The sequence below is a fragment of the Halictus rubicundus genome, chromosome 13 (genome assembly GCF_050948215.1).
Source record: "Halictus rubicundus isolate RS-2024b chromosome 13, iyHalRubi1_principal, whole genome shotgun sequence".
Classification (NCBI taxonomy): Eukaryota; Metazoa; Arthropoda; class Insecta; order Hymenoptera; family Halictidae; genus Halictus; species Halictus rubicundus.
In genome coordinates, this window is record NC_135161.1 from 7,034,478 (window position 1) to 7,059,374 (window position 24,897).

Sequence of the window (24,897 nt, forward strand, 5' to 3'; positions counted from 1 at the left end):
AAATTGTAAGACTACGAAAAGAAAAAATGATATTTTCCAAAATAGCAAGTCTTGTAAATAAATCAGAAACGGCTTGTAAGCAAGGGTGGTACACATTTTTAAAGACTGGTCAATATTCTGATCGATCAAGAAGCGGAAGACCTAGGATATCAACTGCGAAACTGGATCGTCGGATTCACCGCTTATGCGAAAAGGACCGCTTTCGTTCTGCAAGTGATATTGCAGTTGAAATAAATGCGAACAGTGACACAAACATTAGTGCTAGAACTGTTAGAAGACGTTTGGAAAACTTCGATTTAAGAGGACGAAGACCCCGGAAGAAACCAATGCTCAGTTCCAAAAATCGGAAAATGCGATTTGCGTTTGCTAAAGCTCACGAACATTGGACGAGTCAAGATTGGCAAAAAATACTATTTTCAGACGAATCAAAATTTAATCGTGTTGCTTCTGATGGGTTACAATATGTAAGACGCCGAATTGGTGAAGAATATTATTTTCTATGAAGCTACAAAAAATAGATTAGTTGCACGTCAAATTGTTGCGAAAATACAATTATCATTCACAAAGCGACGTGTTCAACAAATTGAACCTCGCTTATCGAAATCGCGTATCATCGTCTTAAATTTATGTCCGCTACTATACATTATTTTTACTTTTCTCGTGTCTAACATATGTTTCATCAAAAATGACTACTAATTCAAAATCTTTTATTTCAAAAAGTTTTCTTGGTGCGTACGCTGTTTCATTTAAAATGAGATCGGCTCTGGATTTTGCATTTATTCCGAAGTGATTTCCCAAAATATCCTTTTCAAATGCGTTAATTATTTGATGGAAATATCCTGACACTTGTTGTTCATGTTGCAGACCGAATATATTTTTAATCATTACTTTAGAACTGCCACTTCTAAGTTTAAATAAAAATATAATTAATGCTTGTTTCACAGTCGAGCGCGATGCAGCGGGTGTTTGTGATTTTGGGTTCAAGACCGAGCGAGTGTTGGGGACTTTTAAGTGCAAGTCTTAAGAGCGAGTCGCAGAGAAACCGAACGAGTCTAAGAGCGCCACACTGAGAATCGTAGCCACACTATCTTAGAATTAATAATAAATACATATTATCATTAATCAAATCTACTACCAATAGTATTATCCCTACATTATAATACCGTAATTTCATTTGTTTTTCAATATTTAACTATGTTCCACCAATCTAAGGATCTTGAAACTTTTGTATATATTAAATAGGTAACAGAAGATTGTTCTTGAATTTTTTGGAAGTGGTCACTCGAAGGCTTGCTTGCAAACCGCACCCCTAAAAAATTAAATAATTTTTTTCTACCCTTAATAATTTGATCACAATTGTGAAAAAAATATATGATATGAAGGAGGTAAGTTCGAATATTTTCGTTTTTGTTCCATCCGAATATCTTAATTAACAACCGAGAAAAAAAATGATACAGTTAAGGGTATTTACCCTCATATTATCCTTAAATGAAGGGTTAGCGTCTTAAAATTTTGGGGGATTATCTTTCAACCTAAAACCATTGTTGTCCAATACCATTGTTTACAATACCGATAAAAATCGTACTGGGGCCGCTGGACCAGTCTTATCCTGCTAGGCCCTTTAAATGTACTGCGTTTGAGTTTCCCTTAAAAATCGGCACGAATTTTCCGGACAACCCAATACGTGCAATTACTCAATAGAGGCTATAGCCGGTTTTGGGGGCCAAAAAAATGTTAAGTAGATAAGTAATACAGCCCGTAGATGACTAAAGGCCGAAAGTACTCCAAAAATATTTTTCCGGAAAATTATTAAAAAATAGTTTAAACATAGTTAAAAAAAGTTTTCACAACAGCGTAACAACAATCATACGGTTAGAAATCGAAAAAACATCTGATTAAAGAAAAAAAAAAATATCCTGCGTAGTATAATTGTTGTTTTTTGTATTACGCAATTTTTAAAGTCTGGACGATGTTTCTCTGAACTTAGAGATGTTTAATATTACATAATATATTTTTACGATATTCATAACTTAGTTTTTCACGGAAAAAACGCCGAAAAAATAATCGCGTTTGCACATAGAGAAATGCATGTTACGAAACTATCGAATTGACCGCGTAAAACCGCTCTCCCGGCGAGTGAAAAACGGTAGAAATAATGGGTTTCACTGACCGTCAGCGATATTGTTTTGGTTGGTTGGTTTGGATGGTTGGCGATATCACGATATACCACGCACTCTCTCAGTCACCAGTTCACTGTGCCGCTGTCACTGAGCGTCTGCGTTCAAAGTGGTCGTCCTACGACTCAACGATGCCGCTATGTCGTGCGATTGCGCGGCAACCGATCACGCCTCCTAGTCGGTGTCCAATGACGCAACTATTGTCCAGGGCCTCGTACACTCTGCGCAGGCCAATTGAAAATCGAAAAATAACGTCACTTCAGAGATCCGGGGAGAACCAGCGCGAATAATGATAAACCTAGCGAAAAGGTCAAACGAATGTGGCCTTGTTAGCCAATGGTGGATTTACTGGCGGCGGGGGGTGGTGTGGGCGAGTAGCACCGATCGGTAAAATCCAGGGTAGGACAATTTTGGGAAAATACCGAAGCGCAACAAGAAAAACAAGAAAACCGCTACCCCATCCCTTCTTTTTCATCCGGAATACAACGAAAGCCGGTCTCGAGCCACCGTTTTAAATGGAAAAAAAGAAACTGTAATAAAATATCGGCGTGGGTCACAAAGGATTGTTGCAATCATCCCCCATGAATGCAACCTTTAATTCCAGCGTAGTCAAATAAAAACTCGACGATGGTAGATTCAATATTAACCTTAAAAATCTAATAGAAACCGCGATTATTTCGGAAAACAGTAGTCAGGAAACGGTTGTCGAAAATACAGGCGACAATGATTATTCTTTTTCAAACACTCGACGCACTTATCGGGTCGATTCAAAACAGACGCATACCAGTCTAATGCATGCACGCAGGATACTTTCTTCGCCACAGTCAACGACTGTACCGGGGAATAAACAATAAACAGTCCGACGTCACAGTCGCTGAAACGCCAGTCCTTCGACCTACGATAGGAAAACACTTTCTAACACTCTCAAGTCGTTTAATCGAACATGATACAATTGACACGGAGCAGGATCAATGTTATCTTGAAAAGCCTGATCCTTCCTCCTCTCAAACCATGAACACGACGTCCAAGTTCTTTTTCCCGTGGCCGAAATACAGGTAGCCGTGATGCGGGCTGTTCATTTTATGATAGAAAGTCATACCAGGCCAATACAAGCTGTGCAACAATACCAAGTTCTTTTCGTGCAGTACTTGCGCAAATGTGCGATAGCGAACAGCGATTGTTTATAAACTAATTGATCTTATATAGGTTGTACAATACCTTGCGGCACGTCCAGATCGATCGTGTCGCGAAACGCGTTTTCGATTATACGCGTAATACACAAGTACTGTCTTTCTATTCTGTTTGATATTTCAAAGTAAGACAGGTATATGTTTCACCTCCTTCATCTCAATGTTGTGATCGTCAAATGTACACAATGTAGAAGTTTCAGTCGTTTGTTTCCTCTGAACGTTTGTGCGCAGCGGACATTAGTTTAAGACGATCTGTCTAACAAGCAACATCTATTACGTTCTTTCTATAATTTGCTATATAAATTTTGAAATCGGAGTCTGGCATATCTTTCGTTGGTTGAAGTTTATATACAGGGGAGAAAAGTATGGGTAAAACTCGGAGTTTGCTACCAAACGAAAGAGAGCAAATTGTAAGACTACGAAAAGAAAAAATGATATTTTCCAAAATAGCAAGTCTTGTAAATAAATCAGAAACGGCTTGTAAGCAAGGGTGGTACACATTTTTAAAGACTGGTCAATATTCTGATCGATCAAGAAGCGGAAGACCTAGGATATCAACTGCGAAACGGGATCGTCGGATTCACCGCTTATGCGAAAAGGACCGCTTTCGTTCTGCAAGTGATATTGCAGTTGAAATAAACGCGAACAGTGACACAAACATTAGTGCTAGAACTGTTAGAAGACGTTTGGAAAACTTCGATTTAAGAGGACGAAGACCCCGGAAGAAACCAATGCTCAGTTCCAAAAATCGGAAAATGCGATTTGCGTTTGCTAAAGCTCACGAACATTGGACGAGTCAAGATTGGCAAAAAATACTATTTTCAGACGAATCAAAATTTAATCGTGTTGCTTCTGATGGGTTACAATATGTAAGACGCCGAATTGGTGAAGAATATTATTTTCTATGAAGCTACAAAAAATAGATTAGTTGCACGTCAAATTGTTGCGAAAATACAATTATCATTCACAAAGCGACGTGTTCAACAAATTGAACCTCGCTTATCGAAATCGCGTATCATCGTCTTAAATTTATGTCCGCTACTAGAGGCTATAGCCGGTTTTGGGGGCCAAAAAAATGTTAAGTAGATAAGTAATACAGCCCGTAGATGACTAAAGGCCGAAAGTACTCCAAAAATATTTTTCCGGAAAATTATTAAAAAATAGTTTAAACATAGTTAAAAAAAGTTTTCACAACAGCGTAACAACAATCATACGGTTAGAAATCGAAAAAACATCTGATTAAAGAAAAAAAAAAATATCCTGCGTAGTATAATTGTTGTTTTTTGTATTACGCAATTTTTAAAGTCTGGACGATGTTTCTCTGAACTTAGAGATGTTTAATATTACATAATATATTTTTACGATATTCATAACTTAGTTTTTCACGGAAAAAACGCCGAAAAAATAATCGCGTTTGCACATAGAGAAATGCATGTTACGAAACTATCGAATTGACCGCGTAAAACCGCTCTCCCGGCGAGTGAAAAACGGTAGAAACAATGGGTTTTACTGACCGTTAGCGATATGGTTTTGGTTGGTTGGTTTGGATGGTTGGCGATATCAGGATATACCACGTCCTCTCAGTCACCAGTTCACTGTGCCGCTGTCACTGAGCGTCTGCGTTCAAAGTGGTCGTCCTACGACTCAACGATGCCGCTATCTCGTGCGATTGCGCGGCAACCGATCACGCCTCCTAGTCGGTGTCCAATGACGCAATTTTTGCCAAGGGCCTCCTACATCCTACGCAGGCCAATTGAAAATCGAAAAATAACGTCACTTCAGAGATCCGGGGAGAACCAGCGCGAATAATGATAAACCTAGCGAAAAGGTCAAACGAATGTGGCCTTGTTAGCCAATGGTGGATTTACTGGCGGCGGGGGGTGGTGTGGGCGAGTAGCACCGATCGGTAAAATCCAGGGTAGGACAATTTTGGGAAAATACCGAAGCGCAACAAGAAAAACAAGAAAACCGCTACCCCATCCCTTCTTTTTCATCCGGAATACAACGAAAGCCGGTCCCGAGCCACCGTTTTAAATGGAAAAAAAGAAACTGTAATAAAATATCGGCGTGGGTCACAAAGGATTGTTGCAATCATCCCCCATGAATGCAACCTTTAATTCCAGCGTAGTCAAATAAAAACTCGACGATGGTAGATTCAATATTAACCTTAAAAATCTAATAGAAACCGCGATTATTTCGGAAAACAGTAGTCAGGAAACGGTTGTCGAAAATACAGGCGACAATGATTATTCTTTTTCAAACACTCGACGCACTTATCGGGTCGATTCAAAACAGACGCATACCAGTCTAATGCATGCACGCAGGATACTTTCTTCGTCACAGTCAACGACTGTACCGGGGAATAAACAATAAACAGTCCGACGTCACGGTCGCTGAAACGCCAGTCCTTCGACCTACGATAGGAAAACACTTTCTAACACTCTCAAGTCGTTTAATCGAACATGATACAATTGACACGGAGCAGGATCGATGTTATCTTGAAAAGCCTGATCCTTCCTCCTCTCAAACCATGAACACGACGTCCAAGTTCTTTTTCCCGTGGCCGAAATACAGGTAGCCGTGATGCGGGCTGTTCATTTTATGATAGAAAGTCATACCAGGCCAATACAAGCTGTGCAACAATACCAAGTTCTTTTCGTGCAGTACTTGCAGGCTCCAACCACCTGCGCAAATGTGCGATAGCGAACAGCGATTGTTTATAAACTAATTGATCTTATATAGGTTGTACAATACCTTGCGGCACGTCCAGATCGATCGTGTCTAGAAAATCGGTGGCGTAATTGTAATCAGGCCTGGTCAACAAATTGGTGTTCCATTTTTGTTGCGGAGGACGCGCGTGCATAAAGGACTTGAAGAGGACGCAGTCCGCGGTACCGAGTCCTTCGAAACCGGGATTTTCAATTACGTCGCCGCTCGGACATTTGAACCATGCACCACGCGGGATCAGCGCGGCGTCTTCTCGAATGAAATACACCGTAGCGGCGAGCCTGTCTTCTTCTTTTAATTCCCTCGGTATAGGGCCCTGGTATACGCTCATCAAACTACGTTTGACTTTCTCGGCGATACGGTAACGTCACCGGAACGAAATGCCACTTTACAAGAGACATTACCGTACCCCCTTTTTCTTCGAGTTTGAAAACACGTTTATTTACTCTGTGGTGCCATCTTACCTCGTAATACTTCTTGGGATCCTCGTTCGGCGGGAACGGAGGGTTCGTGTTGTAAACGTTCGTAACTACCGACGGATCGCCCTCGAATGTATTGATCGCGAGCGGCGTTAAAAATTGGGCGCATTTGTCCGCGTTCGGCAGAAGGAACCAGTCGAAACAATCGGTGCTGAATTAGGGTCGATGCATACCTCACAGGCCAGGCCGCCGGACAAAGTATTACAAACCTGGTTTTGTATCTAGCATTTAGGAGCGGACGGCTTGTCCGCTAGACACAAAATCAGGATTGTAATATTTTGTCCGCCGGCCTGACTTGTGAGGTATGAGTTAAGATGGCTGAAGAGGTATTCGTCGTTACGAATGGAACTCGTTGTTACAAGATGGAAGCGGACTGAAAACCGCTGCGACATTTTCTCACCTGTAATAATAAACTTGCCCGTCCATGCAATCCCTCTCGAAGCCGTAAGCGATGTGATAATCGTTTCGAGTCCCGTAGATTTTTCCCCAGTAATAACATCTTCGGAAATGATTCTCTTTCTGCAGTATCGTTAGAGAATTACGCAACAACTGGGAATGCTCGGTTCCCACGCAAATACCAGCTTCGCCCAGGACGTCCAAACTATCCAGCAATTTTATACATTCCATTTTCTCATGGAATGCGTAGCGAATATTAGACGAATCGTGTATTGACAGAGCAGGGCAGAGTTGGGCAGTATCCGATGAAATAATTATTTGAACGGCTTTCGGATACAAATTCTTTGTTCTTTTGTTTCTATTTGAAGTCTGATGAATCGCGAGAAGTTATTTGTATCTTTATTCGTCGAGCGTCTGGTTTCGAGATTTGTATTCGACGTGCCTCCGGATGATTTTCTGGCTATCTTCAGGATTTATTCGGATGGTCGGATACAACGCCACCATTTATTCGACGGATTTACTTGTAGATACTCGGCGTCGCCGACTATCCGAACGATTTTAGGCGTCGAATAAAAATAAAGGGTCTAGGTGGATAAGACAGGTCTAGCGGCCCCGGCGGGAATTTTATTGGTATTGTGTGGAAAACCATCATTTTAGGTTGAAAAACAATCCCCTAAAATTTTAAGTCGCTAACCCTTCATTTAAGGGTGATATGAGGGTAAACACCCTCAACTTTAACATTTTTTTTCTCGGTTGTTAATTAAGATATTGAGATGAAATAAAATCGAAAATATTCGAACTTACTTCCTTCATATCATATATTTTTTTCATATATTTTAAAAGTCCCCAACACTCGCTCGGTCTTGAACCCAAAATCACAAACACCCGCTGCATCGCGCTCGACTGTGAAACAAGCATTAATTATATTTTTATTTAAACTTAGAAGTGGCAGTTCTAAAGTAATTATTAAAAATATATTCGGTCTGCAACATGAACAACAAGTGTCAGGATATTTCCATCAAATAATTAACGCATTTGAAAAGGATGTTTTGGGAAATCACTTCGGAATAAATGCAAAATCCAGAGCCGATCTCATTTTAAATGAAACAGCGTACGCACCAAGGAAACTTTTTGAAATAAAAGATTGATTGAAAATGTTAAAGTTGAGGGTGTTTACCCTCATATCACCCTTAAATGAAGGGTTAGCGACTTAAAATTATAGGGGATTGTTTTTCAACCTAAAATGATGGTTTTCCACACAATACCAATAAAATTCCCGCCGGGGCCGCTAGACCTGTCTTATCCACCTAGACCCTTTCAGAATGTATTCGAAGGCAGATGTCGCGGCGAAAATTCGTAACTTTTATTCGATATTCGAAGCTCGATTTGGCCAGACGATTTATTTGAGGATTTATTCGTGACGAGTATTTGGCAGAGATGAAAATGAAATGTATCTTTTATTCGAAATTGTATTCGAAGTTCGGATGGCCGACTTTTTTATCCGACGTTTGCCAAGCCATAATACGTGAATACGTACCACGGTACAGTGACTGCCATTAATAATCGAACACTTTTTATCGTTTAAACTTTAAACGCTTGTTTACATAAATAAATTTTTATTATTTAAACAATTGTTTAAACAAATAAATTTTTGTTATTGAAACAAATGTTTACACCAGTACATTTTTACTAGTTAAACGCTAGTTTACACAAATAAATTTTATTATTTAAACAATTGTTTAAACAAATAAATTTTTGTTATTGAAACAAATGTTTACACCAGTACATTTTTACTAGTTAAACGCTAGTTTACACAAATAAATTTTTATTATTTAAACAATTGTTTAAACAAATCAATTTTTATTGAAACAAATGTTTGCACCAGTACATTTTTACTAGTTAAACGCTAGTTTACTAAGGAAATTCTCGTCGGTAAGAAGGTGAATCATCACGGAACCATATAGATTACACTGTCCAACAAAATTAAACTTTTTTCGAGTTTTGCAATACCTGTTGGGTGATTCTTATACACTTTGTCATCCTAAAACCGAATCTGAAAGTAGAATTGCTCCATCACGCAACGTTTTCGAAAAATTTTGGTTTTTGTAAAAATGCCCGATTTTGATACGAAACGACGTGTTACGCAAATACTAAACACGCGAGAAAGTTCAAATTTGAGTCAAGAGATAGAGGGGACTCTCCTCTACATATTCATATAGTCAATTATATTTTGATGGACCTCCTAATAGTTGTAACTGGTTGTTAAAGTTTGAAAATGTGCTTTGTACGCTCTATTTTTGTATTTATGTGAAAAATCCTTTATCTAGCAGGAATTTACTATACAGGAATGCATTCTACAGACATTTCTGGTAAAGAAACCATTCACGAAAAGTATTTGGTTCCCTTAATGTACGAGAAGGATCAGAAAATGTTAATTGACAGCGTGTGCGCGACGCGTTCGCGCCAGACGGCCGTTGCAGCCTTTTCGCGACTCGCCAGGGCCGTCGCTATGCGTAGTCGACGCTGGTACCACTCAAGTATGTCTTTGCTTACTATGCTTAATTAAATACATTTTTTTTTGTCTTTTTGGGTGCCAATCATTACAAAAGATTATAAAAATACGAGTTATATTCACATTTCATTGTGGAAATGCTTAATAAAGAAAATTGAATACAAAAACTTACCTATTTCTGATTTAACAAATTTAAAATGTTTCCGCCTTGCTTGACGTTTGTTCCTGGTATCCCGATTTTCAATAATAAGTGTCCAGCAGTAATCAGCAAGCATCCGCACATAAGTCTTTTCCTTTGTAACGTTTTTCCATTCACCGACATTTCATGAGATAAAACGCGAAGCTGCAGGTTACCGCAGTATAATTTTGGATTTATTATTTACTTAGACATCTACAAACGTGTTTTTAGCATGCGCACGTTGGCACACGTTGGCGCAAGAGAGATATCACTTTTTAAACTTCATTAACACTCTTTTCCACGTTTAATGGCATTACATGTAAAACTACTCGAAGAAATTAAAAATAAATAGTTTCCACGATTGTTTCCGAGTCTTAGTACTCGAAGTAAGCCAGGAAAAAAAAATATTTTTCGTATTTCTATTTTTACAGGCGCATACGGTTTCTTCAAACATGCGCTTGAGTTCATTCTGAAACCTAGGTATGCTTAGCATGGCCGAATTTAATTCATTTTTATGGAATTGCCGAATTTGATTCATCCTTGAAACGTTTTAATTTAATCACCTACTAGTAAAAAATATAACAAATTTCATTTTATAAGACACTTGAAAATATGGAGTTTTAGCCGCTCTCAGACCACTGTGCGGCGGGGTAAGGGTACCGACTTTTATAGCCAATTCGCCTGTGAAATTCCGCAATCGTTGGGCCTTCGGTCAAAATATACCTGCAGCCTTTTTAAACTGTGAATCCTCGAAGCTGGAGTTTCCCTCGTCGTTTATGGTAGCTCTGAAAAGAGCTGATTTCGAAAGAAGAGCTGTCCGCAAAGATTATTCTACATAATTCTGGCAATATTGATATTCTGCGGTTGTTGGGCCTTCGGTCAAAATATATCTGCAACCTTTCTAAACTGTGGATCCTTCAAGTAATCGAAGCTAGAGTTTCCCTCGTCGTTTGTGGTAGCTCTGAAAAGAGCTGATTTTGAAAGAAGAGCTATCCGCAAAGATTATTCTACATAATTCTGGCAATAATGATACTCAAGGATAAAATGAGAAAAACATAAATGTTCTTTGCACCAAGAACATTTAAGTACAACTACATTTGAGCAATGGAAACACGTTAGACCATCTAATTTTGTAAAGCAGAACTCTACGGGATTTTCAAATTCTCCTGGCCGCTCTTCTATATATCCACTGCGGAACCAAGCATATTGAAACAGCCGTTTATAACGCGCAGCTGATAATTGGTTGTGGATTAATGAGTGTAGTTTAATAATATTATCTCTTGCGTATAGATTGATATCAATATTTAATTATATTGCAAGATCGGAAGATCGGCCCTCTGGCAGGGCGTTACGTATGATCTCGTCGTTATATCCATTCCATGAATCAAGAAGTAAAATAGAATTTTCTGGAGCAGATGCGAGAAATACTTCAGTCAACCACGTTCTAAATAATTCTTTCGTTAGTTTACCCGATGTGGAAGCTTCAATGTGGACATTAGGTGCCGTGAACACACTTCTTCGTACACGAGGTCCTAACTGCCCTTTGACTTCTTTCAAAACTATATACAATGGCGATAGCCGTTGATTCATAAGCACTTACATAGAACGGTCAGTTCGGACAAAAGGTTGACTTCTCTCTTCAAATAAATTTGTTTACGAACAAAATACTGCGAAATTCTTAGATAAATCTAATGAACACTTGTGCAAAGTATTCTACATTAATATTGATTGTTTGTAGGGAGGGACATCTTTCAATTTCTTCGAGATAGAAATAACATCTGTGCGTCTAGTAGTGTTGGTGTCCGAAATTCAATTTATGAATATGTGGCTCAGACATGTAATTTTGAAAATTTTGATAGACGTCAGAAGATTTTGTTAGAAAAATAATTAAACAATTTTCTATCAATTTAGTAAAAAGATGGAAGAACAACAAAGGCGATGTTGATAGATTTCTTTTAATATGTCCCGATTGGTTTGAACTACCACTGTTTGAATTTGAAGGACGCAGTGAAGGTGGACGACCAAAAAAAGGGTTTTATGAGGCAAGTGACATGATAAATCGCAGGCAAATAGAAAGCCTGTTGACGCAGTACACCCCGGACGAGTTGGAGTACATAGCACGAGTTGCACACAGAGCATCGGGGAATGAATTTATATCCATGGTATTATATATCGGTAACTGTCCACAAAGTGCTCATACAAGGTGATGATGTGGTAGAAAGCATCCTATTATCCATCGGAAATCTTTCAGAAGATACCCAGGAAGCAACGCATAAGGAATTACGATAATTTCGCGAGTACCACACTCGGAAAATTTCTCGACGGGCCACCAACCAAGATCTCAGTGACCCAAAAGAAGCCATCTGGGGATGTTTTAAACATTTCGGATAATCTGGCAGAATAATGTTTCCAACAAAAGTTAATCGATACTCAGTTATCTATAAATCCCAATAGACAAAAATTTTTTTGATAAAAAATGATGGTCATCTTAATTTTTTAAGTAAATATAAAACTAAGTATTTTTTATTACATATTGTTGTAGCTGATGTTAAGACGAATCTTTTATTTATTGTTAACAAATATAGTAATAATTGGTGTTCAAATTTCAAAATTACAAAAGGTTATTTATATATAACCAAGTTACGTTCAAAGCTTGGCTTTGTAGTTTTTAGTAAGTTATTAAAACATTTGTCTTGTAATGTTCATGAAAATTTTCATAAAAACCATTTAAAAAATATTTATATAATAATTACTGTTCAAAGCAATGTAGTTAATTAATAATAGGAACAAAATGATATCATCCTCTAACAATAACAATACAGTTCTGAACAATGAATTTATTCGCGTATACGTTACATTTATAAAGTACATATTAATATTTGGCTGTTTACAACATTTCGAATTTTGCAGTTAAACATATTCTTTATTGTACGTACAGTTTCATTCATTTGTTATTTATACCCAACATAAAGTTTAACTAATCATAACCGAAATTAGTATTTGAAATCGTTATAGCGTTTCAGAAAACAATATTCTATTGTATTCGCGAGACTGCAGTGACTATATATATAGCTATTTTTAATTTTAATTCCTACCACTAACGACGCTGTCAGCAGATTTTAGTTCCAGTTGGTAATACAGGATGTGACACGAAAATGGTAATGGGGTTACGTGACCCCAAAAACGTTGGACACGAAAATGCATTGGATGATAGGTCTATCCTTATACCTCGTCACCGACGAGATATATATAAAGACTGGTCAATACGAGTATTTGTCCATGCCGTTCGGGCTTCGTAATGCACCTTCGGTATTTCAGAGGGCCATAAACCAAGCCCTTTCTGGACTCGTAAACACATTTGTAGTTTGTTACCTAGACGACGTTATGATTCCGGCCAACTCTATACAAGAGTCCTTAGAGAGGCTACAAATAGTACTAGAAAAATTAAAGTCAGCGGGATTCTCACTCAATTTGAATAAATGTGCGTTTCTAAAATCAAGTGTAGATTATTTGGGCTTTGAAGTGACCGCGGGGGAAATCAGGCCAAACCCACGGAAAGTAAAAGCATTAACCGAATCTTCTCCTCCATCAGCTTAGGCAATTCATAGGCCTTGCTTCCTATTTCAGACAGTTTATACCTAAGTTTTCTCAGATCACTTCCCCACTATACAAATTGACTACGGGAAAAGGAAAGATAGAATGGAAACAGCAACACGAAAAGATCCGACAAGACATTATTGCAAATTTAATAAACGAGCCCACACTAATGCTATTCAATCCGTCATACCCAATCGAATTACATACTGACGCCAGCTCGGATGGTTACGGTGCTGTCCTAATACAAAAAGTAGATAGTAAATCTCACGCGGTCGCGTATTATAGTAAGAGAACCACTGACGCCGAATCGCGATATCACTCATACGAGTTGGAGACGTTAGCGGTAGTCAATGCCATAAAACATTTCCGCCACTTCTTGCAAGGAAGACAATTCCTAGTCGTCACTGATTGCAACTCGCTTAAAGCCTCGCGTACAAAAATGGACCTTACCCCGCGAGTACACAGATGGTGGGCATTCCTACAGGCATACGATTTTGACATTGTATACCGAGAAGGAAAACGCATGAGCCACGCGGATTTCTTCTCGCGAAACCCTTTACCGATCAAAGACAGTCATAAACGGATTGAACAGAAACGGGTTAATTTGGCCGAGATATCGGAGAACTGGTTACAAACTGAGCAACTACGAGATGATGAACTGAACAAGATCATTTCCCAATTGGAAAACAATGAAATGGATCCTGATACCGCCAAAACATATTCGTTGAAATCAGGAGTTTTGCATAGAAAAATACAACGTAAAAATCGCAGTCAACAATTACCCATAGTCCCCGTACATTTTCGCCTAAAGGCCCCTAAAAACATTTTTTTTGTGCCATGCACAGCAGGGAACGTGTCAACGTGCTCTCGAAAGGCCATCTGGACGTTCAAAGTTATGGCCCCAACGACGTCGGGGCGACCCCGGAAAGATTTCGAGCACGAAGACCAATTCCTGACCGGCAAATTTCTAGCCCGTATTCTTGAATCTGGCCGCCCAAACAACTTCGGCATCTTGCCCGTCTTGTTTAGGGCGACCTTTAGTCGTAAGCCATTATTCCCAAACCCAGTTTAGCTGGTAAAGGAGGCGGGGCGATGTAACGGCAGACGATGGATGTATTGGGTCGTGTTGATGACTGCGAAATGTGTGACCACGTGATTGGTCAGGAGTCGTATGAGTCGACTGAAAAAGGTGTGACCACGTGGTTGGTCGGGTGCCACATGGGTGGCTTTGTTCTGCTGTGTCCAGTAGTGGACTAAAAGTTCGTGTTGTTGTCTTGAGCTCACGGTGTGTCAGAACCGCTTGGCCGAACTGTTTATTCCGTGGCACCGAATTATCTGAATATGTTTTTATCCAGAATTGGTTAAGATTGCCCGCATGACATCGAACGCGTGTATAGTGCTTCGACATAGAGTACATGGCAAACATGGCATTCAGAGCTCAATCGATATTTTGTCAGAATGGACGAACGGGAAACATAGATGGTATTTCTTTTCCAGACGATGTATAAAGTCGTTGCAATTCCACACGAGGACGTGTGACAGTCAGGAGGGCCGTGTCGGGGCGTGATGGCAGCGTTTGACTTAGTTTAATTGTAAAATAACGATTTACCGTACCCTGATAATTGCCCTGCGAAGGGGCAATAAAACAGTCCCTGGGGAGATGCGAGACAGGGTACCTGGAATGATGGGCTGGGACCCTGTTGAACGTGACCACGGGCGACAGAATAGTTTCCGGGACGGTAGAGAGAAGACTAGCTTTGAGGAAAGCGACTTCTCGAGAGTAAAAGAACAAAAAGACGTACGCGAACATTCTGTGCGGCCCGTGTGCTCGTTGACGTGTCTCTCGTTGCGCTACGCGATCCGGCATCGCGTGTACGTGTAGAGTCCATACGACGTTCGCGTAAGCGCGAAAGGAGCGAAACGATGGAGAACGACGACGGACAATCTCCGACGGGTCCGAGGACGGAAGAGTCCGCCCAGCCTCCGACATATATATATATAATTGGGAGACCATATTACCACGTTACCAAGTTACCATGTCTTTCTCTCTATTACATTCGACATATATCATACATACATAAATAAATATTACTAACAGCAAATTCATAGTATAAAACGTAACTTACCTTTCTCGCCACTTTTTATTTTTAGATGCGCGGGTCCCAAATGGTGTATAATGGTTTTTTCTTTTACGCCCCACGTTGCTTTGCGCTTCATCACCTTGTATTCTTCCTTCCATGATTGTAACACCCACACAATGACACTTTACACTATATTCACATTTACACTTTACACTTTACACTATATTCACGCAATTACACTTTACACTTTACAAAATTATTAACAAACCGCGTTGTAATAACGAATCGCTTCGTACTTTCGTACTGTAAAGCGCGCGACGGTGAACTGGTCAACCAATTTTGTCACACATCGGTTACAAATCGGTGAGAGAGCAAAAGATAGTGCAAACATATGATTGAAGTATTTCTCTTTCTTTCTCTCTCTCGCTCTCACCCCCGCTTTCTCTCTTTTTCTCTCTCGCTCTCACTCCCGCTTTCTCTCTCTTTCTTTCTCACCCCCGCTTCCTCTCCCTTTCTCTCTCACTGTCACCACCGCTCTCTCACTCTCACCCCCCACTCAAAGACAAATGAATGCAACTGGCGCCCTGGGCCTTGGCGATAGGAACTAGCAAGGGTGCGATCGTCAGAAAGAGAGTTGTCGTCCAGCTGGAAACATCGTAAGTACCCTTCACTCTTGCTACGCCTGTCTCTTGCAGGAAATCTCTTATTCTTTTTTTCGTGTCACTAATTTTAACGCGGCTTTTCTATGAAATCAAATATTTTGATCGAAAGCATCTTCATATTTTAAATTGGTTTTTGTACAGTTTGCTTTGGTTTAATACAAGTTTCCTATTTATTTGCAAATCTGTTTTCACGCGGTATGTATATTCTGCGTACATGGTTCCTTTTTTACACAAGTTTTGTATTTTTATTCCATTCTGTTTCCTTATTTTGCACGGTCTTTTTATACGGTACGTATCCACCGTGTAAAATGACACCGACGTGTATCTGATTTTGTAACCTTCACTGAGCATACAGTGAAGCGCAAAACTAGAAGTAGAATAAAAATAAAGATATTTGTGCAGAAACAGGAACAATGCACGCAGAATAAACTGTGTGCAAACAGATGTACAGAAAAGTAGGAAAGTTGTGTCAAACCAAGGCAAACTCTACAAAAACCAATTTAAAATATAAAAATTCATTCAATCAAAATATTTCATTTAGCAAACATATTTCAAGATATAGATATGTAGAGTTTTGTAGAGTCTGCTACAATAATTTTTGTAATTTTTTTCAGATGCCAACCGTAGCGACACAAACGGAAAGGAGGCTGACGTCGCGCTGCTCGCCGGCATATTCGCGCTGGAGCTCGCGATCGCGATGCTCGCGGAACGAGTCGCGTTCTCCGAGACGCAGGTCGCGATCGCGATGGTCGCGGCCCGAGTCGCGATCGCCGAGACGCGGGTCGCGATCGCGATGCTCGCGGAACGAGTCGCGTTCTCCGAGACGCAGGTCGCGATCGCGTTCTCCAAGACGCAGGTCGCGTTCTCCGAGACGCAGGTCGCGATCGCGATGCTCGCGGCCCGAGTCGCGATCGCCGAGACGCGGGTCGCGATCGCGATGCTCGCGGAACGAGTCGCGTTCTTCGAGACGCAGGTCGCGATCGCGTTCTCCGAGACGCAGGTCGCGTTCTCCGAGACGCAGGTCGCGATCGCGTTCTCCGAGACGCAGGTCGCGATCGCGATGCTCGCGGCGCGGATCGCGGTCGCGGTCGCCGACATGGCGGTCGCACGCGTCTCGAAACCAATATTCGGACGAGAGTCTTTTGTTCGCAAAGAAGGTACGTACAATAGTTTTGTGATTAGATCAAATGACTTGAATGTTATTGAGAAGTTAGAAGGATTAGTTTATTAGACGAGGTGTAACAAATTTTTGAAAAAAGTTTCAATTGGTCGGAATCGCAAAAGAAATAGTAAAAGTTGGTTTTTTTTAGCTTTTTTATCTGAGCCTGTATGGAAAATTTAAAAAATGTGTTTGATTTTCTTGAATAAATTATATCCATGCTGAATATTTCATCTATATTGGTTAATTCGTTTACGAGTTATAAACGATTAAAAGTGCGGCCGAAAATCGTGAAAAATGGCAATTTTTCCACTTGCGTTTATAACTCGTAAACGAATTGACCAATATCGGTGAAATTTCCAGCATGGATATAATTTATTCGACCGAATCAAATACATTCTTTAAATTTTCAATACAGGCTCAGATAAAAAAGCTGAAAAAAACAACTTTTACTATGTCTTTTGCGATTCCGACCAATTCAAATTTTTTTCAAAAATTTTTTACACCTCGTCTAATAAACTAATCCTTCTAACTTCTCAATAACATTCGAGTCATTTGATCTAATTTTTAAAAAGTTATGTTGCTTCAAATAGTGTAGACTCAGTTTTGCTCGTTACTGTATATGAATGAGAACATTTAAAAAATTGTCCGTTTAATAATGTTTGTTTTTAACGTTACAGCTGCAGCAAATACAAAAACAACTAAAGTCAATGAGACGAGGAGGAAGTGGCGGCAGGGGTGGCAGTGGCGGCTGGGGCAGCAGAAGAGGCAAGGGTGGCAGAGGAGGCAGCGGTGGCATGAATGGCAGAGGCGCCAATAAGAGTGGAAAAAAAAATTATTATATATTTATAAATTAATTTTAAATATATAGGACAAAAACTGATATGTTTAATCTTTTTTGTTATATTCTCCATCTTGCCTTTGCGTTATTCCTTTAAATTCCTAAAATCCAATATATTCCTTTTTCAATTAAAATTATTTTTATCATTATTCTACTCTCGTGTGCCTACTGTATGCACCTAAAAGATTATTTTCATAGACTTGGTAGTTCAATTGTTATAATTTAATGAAAAAGGTTGACACTTTATTTTCAAGACCTGTAAAAGTAACCCTTTGCACTCGGCGCTATTTTCATTCTAAAACTAAATTTTTCTCTACTGTCTTAGAATATTTTCATTTTATTCATACGAAACTGATCCGATTTCCACATATAATATTTAAATGTTTAGTAATCTGTTCAATTCAAATTTTATAATGTAACAAATACATTGTAATATTTGTTGTAATTTCTTTGAAATAATGCCACAACAATTTCTAGTGGTGGTTCAGAGTCACCACTCGAGTGCAAAGGGTTAACAATTTCTTTTTCTCTTTTGTATAATGTGGTACTTTATGTAAGCTCATCGGTATACAAATGTGATCGCAATTTCATATGATACATGAAGCTACAGCTACGACTATGCTATATGCGTATATGGACAACTGCACATTGCTTGCATGAGTCCGAAACATCAAACTAGCGGAGTATTTGCATGTATAGGAAAATTATATACATATACACACATAAACAGACGCACGTTGCCGATGAGCGAATAGGCGTCGAACATAACCACAATCTACGCTTGCAGTTTCCTCCAATCCCACTTCGACAGTCCTTCTACTTAGGCGCCACCTGATGAGCTCCAGCTCAACTAAACTTGTCACATTTTTTGCTCTATATTATAGATATCATGAATTCTGACGCTAGAAAGCCATGCCGAAACGGAAAACAAGTTTTCGCCTTTATTTCGCAACAGAATCAAGACAAATTATAGCTCAATTTGTAGCTGGAGATATTTTCTAATGCGGGCTGGTCTCGACATCATCCAGAAAACTCATCTAATGGCATAAAAATGCTTGAATTCCACGGCACGTGCATCGTCAATGTTTGGCCTACTTCTAACGCTCATATTTCTAAATATCTCCATAATCTCGTCAGCTCATGACCAGCCCGCATTAGATTGAACCTTCCTCTTTCGAATGAGCCCTTTACCAGCGACAAAATATTCCTTTTTAAGGACGAAAACTTGATCCCCGTAAAACCATATTTTGTCGGTAAAGTAGTCACTCTACTTTTGGCAGTCCGGGCCCTTAAACCCGCGTACACGGTAAACGGTGACGAGACCGTACGATACAAAGACTCGCAACCGACGACCGAGCCGGCCCCCGCGCAGGTACCTGTCCACACGCGCGCAGGTAGACGCGTCAGATTTCCCGACTACCTGCAGGTCGGAACGTGAGACAACCTTGCCACGTTGTATATATTGTACATTTTGTAAATAGCCAGCTACAATAAGAATAGGTATAGATTATCCGGTAATTAGGATTAAGTTAAGCTAGCATTAGCACTGGTAAGGGCGTGATGTAGCGGCTAGCGGGGCGCCGGAAGAGAAATCTTCAGCGCACCAGCACCAAGAAAGATTTATGGTTTGCACAGCATAAGACGCTATTTGTGAGAAAACGTCTTTAACGTTTTTGGCCACTTAGCGGACAGATGTGTCCTTGTTGTTCCTAGCGACGAACTCAATAGCGCAAGTGGACGCCATAAATTTTGGGTAGTCTAAGGGTCTCCAGCCTAGAGTGTCCCAGCGACGCGTGCCTGGTTTCTATCACCCGGGAAAGCTGGGCCCGTTCACGTAAGCCAGCAGTCACGTACCGCACTTAGCACGGGGCCCGGAAGACACCCCGCTGCATCACCAAAATTAGATTTTTAACAGCACGACACGCTCACCTTTCTCACGCACGAGAGGCGTGGAACGTGGGCGTGTTATGCAAAATGCACGGATTGGTGGAAGTTCCTCGCAAGGACTTCCACCAATCAGCCGACAAGCATTTTCGATAATATAAGGCAGAGACTACCGACGAGGAGAGAGTCACGAAGAAGTCACAGCTGATTCTCCGCCGAGTCACTTAGAGTCTAGTCCGGTCGTTGCTAAGTCGCAATAACAGTTCAGCCGCGAGTCGAAGTGAATCGCCGGTTTTAGCTGAACCACCCCGGACGCTCTCGCGACATCACTCTATTTATAAATAAACGACTCAGTCACGTACTCCTGATTTGAACACTTATTCTAAGGCACCCGCCTTATATAACCCTGTTCCTTCATATCTTTATTCGATGTGTATCGAATAATTTTATTCGACGAAAAAAGATAATTTTTTTATTCGAAGCGGATTTATTCAAACTTCGAATAATTTTTTCATCTTTTATCTGTATTTTCTATTCGAAGGCTTCTAATAAATCTTCAAATTACTTTTACCGAGCGCCGAGCTTCAAAGACCCAGCGACGACAGACGACATACAATGTAAGCGGATGGAGAATCGCGCACTTATGAAAGTTTAAACTTTTAGATTTTTCAATATATCCTCATGAAATTGTGACGAGCGAATGGAGGGGATTTTCCTGATGAAAATAAGTTCAAATTCGAGTGTAATCGAACAAGTTTCATTGATACGTAATGTTACAATAAAAATTACAATCTAATTAAAGACAGTCCAAATGATGTCGTGTTTGCACTCATTTTGATCGGAACAAGCTCTACAACTCATTCGTATAAACAATATTGTTCTGATTAAAAATGTAAAAGCATAAATTGCCAATAATGCTCGATTCTCAATCTGCTTACATTGTAGGCTGTTTGGCAGTCGCTGGGTCTTCGACGTTCGGCGCTCGTCGGCCCTCCGGTCCGACCGGTTTATTCGTCGAGCTGGCAAAAGTTAGCCGAAGATTTATTCGAAGCTTTCGAATATATCTACAATTAAAAATATTAAACACAGTCCAATTTGTACCGCGTTTAGTGTCATTTTAATCAGAAGAATGCCACGAATTAGTTGGCGCAAGTCCCATAAAAAAAATAATGAAAAATAAACAAGTTTTGCAAGTTTTGGTAGTTGTTTCACACCGATATCTCGCGACTCTTCGAGCTCGGGACTTCAAAGACCAGCGACCGACCAACGGCCTACAATGTAAGCAGATGGAGAATCGAGCATTATTGGCAATTTATGCTTTTACATTTTTAATCAGAACAATATTGTTTATACGAATGAATTGTAGAGTTTATCCCGATGAAAATGAGTCCAAACACGACATCATTTGGACTGTCTTTAATGAGATTGTAATTTTTATCGTAACATTACGTATCAATGAAACTTGTTCGATTACACTCGAATTTGAACTTATTTTCATCAGGAAAATCCCCTCCATTCGCTCGTCACAATTTCATGAGGATATATTGAAAAATCTAAAAGTTTAAACTTTCATACGTGCGCGATTCTCCATCCGCTTACATTGTATGTCGTCTGTCGTCGCTGGGTCTTTGAAGCTCGGCGCTCGGTAAAAGTAATTCGAAGATTTATTAGAAGCCTTCGAATAGAAAATAAAGATAAAAGATGAAAAAATTATTCGAAGTTCGAATAAATCCGCTTCGAATAAAAAAAATTATCTTTATTCGTCGGATAAATTCTCGTCGAATAAAATTATTTATTCGATACTCGTCGAATAAAGATAATTTTTTTATTCGAACCTTCGAATAACGAATAAAAATTTTTTTATCTTTTATTCGTAATTCGAAATTTTTATTTAGATAAATATTTTGCCCAACTCTGTGTCCTCGTTACAGCATTCGAACGCGCCTCCGAAAATTATTCGAAGTCGAATAAACCGCCGAATAAAGACAGTTGAGAATGCACATGTGGCGGCCTGGGCATCGAGCAGCAAGGAGCGCGCCGACTAACCGCCAACACATATTGTATACGCGGCGGCGATCCTCCTCGGGAAGCTGCAGAGAAACACGCGGAGATCGGTAACGAGGGCGGTCGCCGTCTGTTAACCAATCGACTGGCGACAGAAACAATGGGACAATGGAAGGAATGCCATCGAACATTCGCTCGCGAGCGTCGGCCAGTAGTAACCTCAGAGCAGACATTCGTGTCAGTGCCGTGTGTTGTGAGTACGTATTATGGCGATTAGGTTTGAAGTATACATTTTGATTAGTTTTCTCGAAAACAGGCCATTTGTCCGCACAGTACGGCGGTCTTTTTATTTTCCGAGATATTCGCAAATTCTGCCTATTTTGAATGACCGAATTTGTTCTTTAGGTGGGGGGGGAGGGTTCTTTGGTTAAAATGTACAAGGAGATTTTTATTATCCACCCTATGAAATTATCGAGTTGATGTTCTCCCATTTTGCAATCAAATTCACAGAAGTTATTTATTCATGATCACTATAAGTTGTTTCTATATATGTATTCATTGAGTGATACATGTTATTATTTATTTTCAGTGTTTTCTAATGGGTGAGGTTCGCCAACTGATGCAGTGCTGGTTCGCCAACTGATGCAGTGCTGGTTCGCCAACTGATGCCGTGCTGGTTCGCCAACTGATGCGGTGCTGGTTCGCCAACTGATGCGGTGCTGGTTCGCCAACTGATGCGGTGCTGGTTCACTCTTTACCTCACGGACTGGTTCCTCGGTCACCCCAGGACCTTCTGTTTTGTTTTCAACAGTTAAGAAGAAATTTCGCAGTTATTTTCTCATTATTTCTTTATCAATGTTTTAATTTGAATAGATCTTGTTTTTTTAATTTGGAATTTATGGGATATGGGTCGTAGGGATTGGTGTTTACTTATGACTTCTGTGAAATATATTCTTTACCTTCCTTGAGTTTTAGCGCCTTATATATATATACATTAATATATGAAGCAAGGTATGAAATTATTGAGTCAAAGTGGTCAATGTTTTTTTACTTTGCAATCAAATTCACAGAAGTTATTTATTCATGATCACTGTAAGTTGTTTCTATATATGTATTCATTGAGTGATACATGTTATTATTTATTTTCAGTGTTTTCTAATGGGTGTGGTTCGCCAACAGATGCAGTGCTGGTTTGCTCTTTACCTCACGGACTGGTTCCTAGGTCACCCCAGGGCTTCATGTTTCGTTTTCAACGGTTAAGAAGTAATTTTGCAGGTATTTTCTCATTATTTCTTTATCAATGTTTTTATTTGAATAGATATTATTCTCTTGAATTTGGAATTTATGGGTTATGGGTCTTAGGGATTGGTATTTCCTTATGATTTCTGTGAAATATATTCTTTACTTTCCTTGAGTTTTAGCGCCTTTTATATATATACATTAATATATGAAGCGAGGTATGTTTTTTCACCTTGCAATCAGATTCACAGAAGTAATTTATTCATGATCGCTATAAGTTGTTTCTATATATGTATTCATTGATTTCATAAACGTTGAATGAAGTCGTCACAAATGCAAGTATTTCAGGTACAGACAATTTCTAATTGCAACGCAAACGATCCCTTCATTTATTCTCAATTTGTCCCTAAAATTTATTTTCCTTACCGCGTGCAGTAGCTTGAAAACTTTACCTTCTGCCCTTGAATACATGTTATTATTTATTTTCAGTGTTTTCAAGTGTGTGAGGCTCGCCATCGGATGCAATGTGGATTCGCTGTTCACCTCACTGACCGGTACATCAGTCACCCCAGGGCCTCGTGTTTTGTTTTCAACAGTTAGGAAGTAATTTCGCAAGTATTTTCTCATTATTTCTTTATCAATGTTTTAATTTGAATAGATTTTGGAATTTATAGGATATGGGTCTTAGGGATTGCTATTCCCTTATAACTTCTGCGCAATATATTCTTTACGTTCCTTGAGTTTTAGCGCCTTATGTACATACACTAACGAGCAAAACTGAGTCTACACTATTTGAAGCAACATAACTTTTTAAAAATCAGATCAAATGACTTGAATTTTATTAAGAAGTTGGGAGGATTACTTTATTAGACGAGGTGTACAAATTTTTGAAAAAAGTTTGAATTGGTCGGTTTGGTATGTGTTGTGGTTTGGGTGTTCAGTAAATGATTCACCCAATATAACAATAACCGTTTATTAAATAAACAACAAAAACTTAACGACGTAACAAGGAACAACAAATGAAATAACAATGAAACAACTGACGGCGAATGAACTGACTGACTGACTTGACAAACTGACTTTACAGACTGACTTGAACTAACTGACCTTACAGACTGACTTGAACTAACTGACCTTACAGACTGACTTGAACTAACTGACCTTACAGACTGACTTGAACTAACTGACCTTACAGACTGACTTCTTCATCCGTCAGAATCCGTGCTTATATCTAGTCCCCCGCGCCTCCAGAAATTTCCTTCGAACAAGGAAACTTCTGGAGTGGGGATGTCGCTTCCTGTACGTGCCCCTTGGAGAAAGTTCGTGTCCTTGCACCGAACATCCGTGTCCTGGCGAAAGTCAAGGGTTGGCGGCCAAATGTGCACGCCAAGGAAAAACCCGGAACCTGGTCGCCAAATGTGCACCCCAGGTAGGAACAGACTTCCGGCGACTAAGTGTGCGCTCGGGAAAAGCTTGGGCCTGGCGACCAAGTGCGTCCAAGGTCCCAGCCTGCAAACGACGCTCCTACCTGGGTCCGATGAACCCTTCTCCAAGGGGTCCGCCACATCACCCCCCTACCAGTGCCAACGACCCTAATAAACGAGATAATATATATACCTATATTCTACACTATTGCTGTATTCTACCGTGAATATAAATCAAAGTACTAACCCTAACCTACAATAATACAAACTTAGCGACTACTGTTGGGTAACTACCTAAATACAGAATAATGAATAGAGTATATACAGAAACTCTTATTTCTAAAAAG

At 39.7% G+C, this 24,897-nt stretch overlaps 1 protein-coding gene across 1 annotated transcript; it reads right to left on the reverse strand.

Annotated features, from left to right (window-relative positions):
• Positions 1-5,890: 5,890 nt before the first annotated feature.
• On the reverse strand, positions 5,891-7,242 carry Rsph9 (Radial spoke head protein 9). Its single transcript, XM_076799485.1, has 4 exons — positions 6,974-7,242; positions 6,559-6,724; positions 6,122-6,410; positions 5,891-6,051 (listed from the first exon to the last, which is right to left on the reverse strand). Exons 1-4 carry the CDS (start codon positions 7,198-7,200, stop codon positions 5,891-5,893), a joined length of 843 nt encoding a protein of 280 aa, XP_076655600.1. The 5' UTR covers positions 7,201-7,242.
• Positions 7,243-24,897: the final 17,655 nt, after the last annotated feature.

Bases quoted from the DNA above. Each gene is read 5' to 3' on its own strand.
- Rsph9 (XM_076799485.1), bottom strand. From the start codon at position 7,200: ATGGAATGTATAAAATTGCTGGATAGTTTGGACGTCCTGGGCGAAGCT. The intron at 6,411-6,558 runs GTAAGATGGCAC...AGCGTATACCAG, and splicing joins ATCCCAAGAAGTATTACGAG to GGCCCTATACCGAGGGAATT. The intron at 6,052-6,121 runs GTATTGTACAAC...ACATTTGCGCAG, and splicing joins CGATCTGGACGTGCCGCAAG to GTGGTTGGAGCCTGCAAGTA.